At 33.6% G+C, this 7,985-nt stretch overlaps 1 protein-coding gene across 1 annotated transcript; it reads right to left on the minus strand.

Annotated features, from left to right (window-relative positions):
- Window positions 1-789: 789 nt before the first annotated feature.
- On the minus strand, window positions 790-4,508 carry LOC127698177 (NF-kappa-B inhibitor cactus-like). The gene is made up of 5 exons (XM_052201528.1): window positions 3,968-4,508; window positions 2,949-3,301; window positions 2,507-2,595; window positions 2,028-2,267; window positions 790-1,441 (listed from the first exon to the last, which is right to left on the minus strand). Exons 1-5 carry the CDS (start codon window positions 4,363-4,365, stop codon window positions 1,436-1,438), a joined length of 1,086 nt encoding a protein of 361 aa, XP_052057488.1. The 5' UTR covers window positions 4,366-4,508; the 3' UTR covers window positions 790-1,435.
- Window positions 4,509-7,985: the final 3,477 nt, after the last annotated feature.

The raw sequence follows: 7,985 nt of genomic DNA on the forward strand, positions 1-7,985 counted from the left end.
GTTGTCTCATTCACCTTAGGGTTAAGGTGGGAAACCTTGTTTTATAGTGTTGTTGTGTTGTCTCATTTACCTTAGGGTTAAGGTGGGAAACCTTGTTTTATAGTGTTGTTGTGTTGTCTCATTTACCTTAGGGTTAAGGTAGGAAACCTTGTTTTATAGTGTTGTTGTGTTGTCTCATTCACCTTAGGGTTAAGGTGGGAAACCTTGTTTTATAGTGTTGTTGTGTTGTCTCATTTACCTTAGGGTTAAGGTGGGAAACCTTGTTTTATAGTGTTGTTGTGTTGTCTCATTTACCTTAGGGTTAAGGTGGGAAACCTTGTTTTATAGTGTTGTTGTGTTGTCTCATTCACCTATGCCTGAAATTATCCGTTTATTTACGTTTCTGTTGTAATTTATTATGCCAAGTCCCTTTTGAACTCATGAACATTGACATTCATTTCGTAATCTTTTATAAACTGAGACCCACAAATGAACAAGAGAAAGAGTGAATTTGGAAATCTCATCAAACTGAAACTCTTTAACTCGGAAATTTGCAGAAGATCGAATTTCTTAAAATTTTTATTTTCAGAGAAACAATGAAAATGGGTCAAATCATCAATTCAGGGAATTTCCAGTTATTTTAGTTCGTAAATTTCGGATTGAGGAATATATTAATAGCAACTAACAGTTTCCCAATAATTATTTATATCTTTTAGTTAAAAGAACCCATAAAACATTATTTTAAATAAGGCCCCAACTGTTGGCAATAAGATCTCTGATTTCAAATTAACTCTATGAAGTGACCCTGAGTCAGTTTTAATCTATTTTATTCACATAATATTGGCAATAGCAACCTCCTTGGTCTAGTAAAAGAAAAATACATCTCAATTTGCACGAGTAAACATACAGAATAAATGATCAATAAACTGTCCTTAAATCACTTTAATATAATGGCCTTTGCAACGTTAATATTTATATTTAAAAAAAAATTACTGATGCTTAATGTTTATTTGTTATTAGTATAATGTAATTGTCTTGATATTTTATATGTCATATATATGTCATGTCAATGTGAAATAAGAATGCTTATATCACTGAAATAATAAATGTTTACAGAATTAAAAGGAACACAAACATCCCCTGCATTTACAAACACTCTTGCTCATTCCATAACAAATATGTAATCATATAATTTATTTCTTTGCTGCCTTACAACCAAACGAATTTAATGTCTTTTAAATAAAGTTCTGAACTTCTCCATTTCTACTTTATATCCAAGATCATATAGTTTCAAGCATCTGATTTATTTCTGGAAATTGTAAAAATTTCTGAAACACTGAACGCAGATTCTGCATCATGACACTTGGATCAAAGGCGGTACCATTCTAGCTGGGCACTGGTGCTTCAGGTTGCACATTCTTGTAGGCCACATATCTGCTTTGCTTTGCAGGGCCTACTAGTTCTGAAAAAGAAAAAAAGAAAAGTGGTTAGAAATAAAACTCATCGACCCCAGCATCTTGAAAGCACAGGCACTTGACGAATGCAGTTTTCTTACTTCTTTCAACTTATAAGTCTTACATGTACAGCACTTCTTTCAACTTAAGTCTTACATGTACAGCCCTTCTTTCAACTTAAGTCTTACATGTACAGCCCTTCTTTCAACTTAAGTCTTACATGTACAGCACTTCAGTTGACAATGTAAACTTTGAAACGAATGTTAAAAAAGATCACGTGCCCGTAATTTCGAGGGTGTCTTCTATTTTATTCACAATTTTTCTATAGACTAGAGGTGATTTTATTGTATAGACATTTTTTGTTGTTGTTGTTAAGTTGCTGTCTTATTGGCGTATACTTTGCATCTCCTTGTTTCATAGACGTCATAGGTACAAACTCAACTTTATTTCCTCGGTGAATGACAATAAGGTTAACCCTCTATTAAGAAATACAGGATTTGCAAAAACTTTCCAACAAATTGAAAACTTTAATAAATCATCACTGACTGTCAAATAATCTGTCATTTAATACTAAAGGAAGTAATTTATACTAACCATTTCTTCATCACTATCATTTTCCTCAACAGGTAAGGGCGTATAAATGGCTCCACTCCTCCTTAGTATTGAAACAACATCACTAAAGTCACGCCCATCAGCCAATTGAACGGCTGTCAATCCTCCGTAAGTTGTAGAATTTAAATCAATTCTTTCACGCTGCTGTAAAAGGAACTCTAAAAGAACACTGTTCCTGGTTTCTGCTGCATAGTGTAAAATAGTTTTCCCACATTTACCATCCTGAAAAAAATGCAAAACATCCATTTATTTTTCATCATCGAAAAAAAGTTGCGAGTTTCTTTACATGTATTGATATGTTCCCCTTTATAAATATCATATAATATAACTTCCTTTTCTACGTCCTTGATAACGTAACTGATACTAAGAAGTTTAAGAAGAAAACCCTATATATATTCTAAGGCTGATTTAACTTATCACTCAAGGAAGTAAAAGATGTGTTCTTTAAAAAGATTACGTACCTTGATATTAATATCAGCATTATTCTGTAATAGCAGTCGTAGAATCGGTAAATGACATCGTTCTGCCGCCAGATGTAAACAAGACTGGCCTGTAAAAGATGAAAATGTTACATTAAGATTTAATAAATATTTGTTATAGGCTTATAAAAAAAACTACTTTATCATTTAGTAATACACATGTATTGACATTGGCTGTGGAAGATGCTTAGTGGGAGTGGGACAATAAAGTACCCCCCCCCCCCCGTTCTATAGATTTGTTTGAATTTTCAAGATTAACTAGTAGCAATGCCTACCAGCACAGTCTGAAAGCACAGTATTATATCACTGTCATAACATAAAAGGGAGACATTTACATATACTTGTTTGTAATAAATATCACAAAAAAAGAAATTAGAGAAAAATAAAATTAAAAAAATACTTTTTTAAACAGTTGCAGTCTTACCGTTATAATTCATTAGCTCTACGTCCTGAGGTACTTTTTGTTGTTCCATTTCGTATCGTATTTCACCAGTTTCATTGTATTGTATTGGCATCAAAAGAATTCCTGCAATATCGTCAAACCCCTCTCGACAGGCGATATGTAAGGGCGTGTCTCCTTTGTAGTCACGGACTACGATGTCAGCTCCCGCTGTCATTAATTTCCTGACGATCATAGCCTGGCGAGTTATTGTTGCTAAATGAAGAGGAACTTGCAAAAGATTGTTTGGAAGGTTAAGCCAGTGATGACTTGGAACTAGATTTATGAAGTAGAGAGCTATAGGTGCTAACAACTGGATGATTGCCATGTGTAGCTGCCTGGAAAAAAATTGCAGAACAAATATAGTATAAATCTTAAAATATTGTAAGGACATTTGGTTGTGTATAAAGACAGGACATATCCGTGATAAGTTTATTAAAAATATTAAAAAATATTTATTCATTCAAAATTTATACATGACTGATTTATACAAAAAAAAAAACAAAATAACAAAAATACCGAAAAATATTTCTAGATCTACATGTAAGCCAATAAGTCGTTATAAAAAGGCAAGTCTTCATTTATTTTGTTATTATTTTTTCTTAACGTTTTCCTTACTGACACATAGGTCACAAGGTATATAAGTACACCTCACGCTAGTTTATGACTTTTTACGTTTTATGACACTCCCGCCAAAGTTTGTATTAAAAATGAGTAACATAAAATTCCATCATCAAACCCATGTATGATATAATCTATACTGCGCATGATCATTTGCCACGCAACTAGGTCAAACAAACAAAAAAAATCGATAAATGGGAATTTTCTATCTATGACATACGAGATTACAAAGCACTAATACAGTTGGGAATTTTACATTTTTTGCATAATCTTTTTTTACATTTCGGCAAGATTGAAATATTTAAACTATGCAATTAATTGACTTAAATTACATTTGACCATGTTATTCAACACGGATGTTTGTTTTATAAAATATCACTTACGAGTCGCCATCCTTATCCGGTTTGAAGATTTCCAATAAAAGATCTTCATTTTCAGTATTTTCTTGTATTTCCACTGATTGTTTTGAACCTTCTTCTATGTTAGATTTTACTTTTTCGTCATATAAATCACATAAGCTTGAAGGGTCTTCGTTTTCAGTCTCGTTGATTTTTCCTAATTTTAATTTTGCAAAGTCATTAATAAGTCCAGAATCAAATGCAGAATTATAAGATGTTACTGAATCAAATCCACTATCTATGCTGCTTAACCGAATGTCCTTTGTTGGCAATTCTTTTGATAAATCCGCAGGGGGTATCGGATGTACAGGTTCAATAATGGCACAATCGACTTCCACATCGTCTGTTTCTAACTCGAAGTCTTCTTTAAACTTATTATCCATTTTGCCGAAGTTATTCGTTGATTATTCTTTGCAAGAAAACACCCAACTCGAAAAAGCAGCTAACAATAAGGAAAGGATAGAAATTTTCGCTGGGTTTGGAAATTCCCAATTCTCACTGTCAGCTGGTTCAAAGGTAGAGACTAGAGTAAAAATAGAACACGGGGAATCCCCAACCATGCGCAAGCCAGTATATTGAGGAAATGATTGCATTTTGGGTTTGGTAAATTTCTTCTTTATTCTACATACAGAAAATTTGCTGAAAAATACAAATTAGAATTACCAAAATACTCATGATGTGTAGAAAGAAAATGACCTTTTTACTAAGTCAACTCAAAACTCAATGACTGAAAAGTCACCTCAGATCCGTCTTTCAATAAAGTAATACTTTAAGTATGAAATATTGCAGGTATTCGCATATCACATTTCAAAATTAATTTAGAAATTACTAAAAGGGTTAAATTTACATTAATTTCTATGAAAAAAAAAATATATACTTCGAGTACTATAGGAGAGCGTGGTTCGTGGAGTGCTACACGGAAGTTCTTTGAAACTATAAATCTATCTACCTTCAATGCTACATACGCTCCATGGACAGTCAAATAGTAGACCGTGAATCAAAGCAGCACTACATCTCATCTAAGTCCTCATTTGAATATTTGAAGATTCAGTCCCAATATACATGTATATATGCACTCGGACTTCTTTTAAACTGAGTTTTACTGTGCGTATCGCTGTGTGTTTGTTTATTCTACATTGGCTAGAGGTATAGGGGGAGGGTTGAGATCTCACAAAACATGTTTAACCCCGCCGCATTTTTGCGCCTGTCCCAAATCAGGAGCCTCTAGCCCTTTGTTAGTCTTGTATGTTTTCTTAATTTTAGTTCATTTATATGTTTCGTAGTTTAGTGTGACGTCCACTTTCACTGAACTAGTACACATTTTTGTTTAGTGGCCAACTGAAGCCCGCCTCCGGGTGCGGGATTTTCTCGCTGTGTCGAAGACCCATTGATTGGTGGTCTTGGGCTGTTTTCTGCTCTTTGGTCGGGTTGTTGTGTCTTTGACACATTCCCCATTTCCATTCTCAATTTTACTGACTGCCTAAACTACAGACAAAAAACTGAGATTTTGTTTAATCTCGGCTTCCTATCAATTTTTCGAACGTTTTAACTATAGCTCCCTTGTAACTATTAAAGAACTTATTATGTTCTGTAATAAAGCATATAAAAATAATCAAATCGATTATTTCTGGACAGTAAAAATCTCTTTCGCAATCAGCATGTTTATAATAAGTTATGTGCTCATACTGCTCTATATTTCACACAATCTTTATAAGTTGAAGAATAACCATTTAACAATGTTTTAAAGTATGAACACATATATAGGGGGAGACATGAACCAAATATCCATAGTGTAAAGTATGAACACATATATAGGAGGAGACATGAACCAAATATCCATAGTGTAAAGTATGAACACATATATAGGGGGAGACTTGAACCAAATATCCATAGTGTAAAGTATGAACACATGTATAGGGGGAGACATAAACCAAATATCCATAGTGTAAAGTATGAACACATATATAGGAGACATGAACCAAATATCCATAGTGTAAAGTATGAACACATATATAGGGGGAGATTTGAACCAAATATCCATAGTGTAAAGTATGAACACATATACAGGGGGAGACATGAACCAAATATCCATAGTGTAAAGTATGAACACATATATAGGGGGAGACATGAACCAAATATCCATAGTGTAAAGTATAAACACATATATAGGGGAGACATGAACCAAATATCCATAGTGTTTGTACGTCTTTTGTGGATTTGTCTCACTGCCAGTTATATACCACATTTCCTTATTTCTATGTAAGTTAATCACTCAATGATCACCGACACAGGCACTTGTCTCTGAAAAAAATGCCTATATATAAAATGTTCTCCACTAAACGCTAGGCAAACGACAATCAACTGATGAATACACGTGTGTGTCACTGAATAACTAAATATATTTAAAGCAATAAAGGTCAACCGTACTCGCCCAACCTTTCCGACGGGTATACTAGAATGTTATAAAAATGGCATTGTGTGAACCGTTCTCGCCCAACCTTTCCGACGGGTATACTAGAATGTTATAATAATGGCATTGTGTGAACCGTACTCGCCCAACCTTTCCAACGGGTATACTAGAATGTTATAATAATGGCATTGTGTGAACCGTACTCGCCCAACCTTTCCAACGGGTATACTAGAATGTTATAATAATGTGTGAAGAGGAACACCAGTCTAGTTTCTCTGTATCTGTATCTGTTTAAAAAATCATGGGGTTTTATGGAGATCGAACACTAGAGGAACTTTTAACTTTTTGTTTTATGATATGAATGCAAGTAAATGGTTGGTATACATGTATACCAATGACACAGCATGCAACCAAACGGCAAAACAACCTAATATACATACTGGAATAAAGGGCATTACTACAGCCTTTAACATTAGAAAGGTGTCTTTGCGCATATAAATCATTCTGTGTGTATAAAAGTTTTGAATCTAAAATACTAAAAGAAGCTGATTTTTTAGGCAAACACGTGGTTCAAACTGAAAGAGATATAGATTAGACTGTTCAAGTTGCTTTCGTATTAGCATATATATACTTTTTTTCGCGTTTTTAAAAAGAAAATGCACTTAATTTGTATAAGTACCTTTGAATGTCAAATTCTTTCAACATTAGAATATTCTATAATTTTGTGACGTCACAAATATTTTAACTTTGATCTTACAAGTCGTTTCCCTCCATGTAGTCTGCAAGTTAGTCCTTTCTGGTTTTTCTCTGCAATAAATAAGTACCGATACATTAAAAATATCCAGTTTCTTTCGGTTTTAATGTTTTTCGAGTTGTCTCTCTTTGCATTGTTCCATTTTACAATAGCGGGAAAATTCTAACAGATGATATATCGATCGATTGGTTAACACAATACCTATTTTTATTCAAACACAATAGAACATGGAATCTGGCTTTTATAAAAAAAATGTATCAGTTATAGCATCCGTATAATAATTTCTGGGAAAGTATAAGTAACAATACGAGAAAACCTACTAAAATTGTAAATTATTTTCTGTATGTGTTAGTCTTTCCATTCTTAATGGTGGAGCAATTTATGTACTAGTATTGTATGGCTCAAAAATATGAACGTCATATAAAATCAGTGAATTTATCATTCAATGAGGGAAGAATGGTAAGATTAAGATGGAAAATGGTGGCTTGCTTTGAGATGAGAAATGTTAAGAACTAAGCAAACCAAACATACACTTGGAGATTTGTAAATAAGAAAGACATCGCTATGGATTTAGGAAAAAGGAAACATGATCATGGTAAGCAAATGGTATATGAAAACCACATACTGTAGACACCTGCAACGGTTTCTTGAGCATAGAAACAATGGTCTGACACCTGCAATGTTCAAGTCTGATAGAAAGACCCATTCCGAATAAAGGTTTGGCGTTTATTTGCCGTTGCTTTTACGCATAGAATGGGGAGGATACACAATCGTGCAGTTTCCTGTTTTTGGAGAGTACCACGCATTTTACAACCAAAAGAACCCTTGCAACGACTTCT

This window comes from Mytilus californianus, unplaced genomic scaffold (assembly GCF_021869535.1).
Source record: "Mytilus californianus isolate M0D057914Y unplaced genomic scaffold, xbMytCali1.0.p SCAF_4, whole genome shotgun sequence".
Lineage (NCBI taxonomy): Eukaryota > Metazoa > Mollusca > Bivalvia > Mytilida > Mytilidae > Mytilus > Mytilus californianus.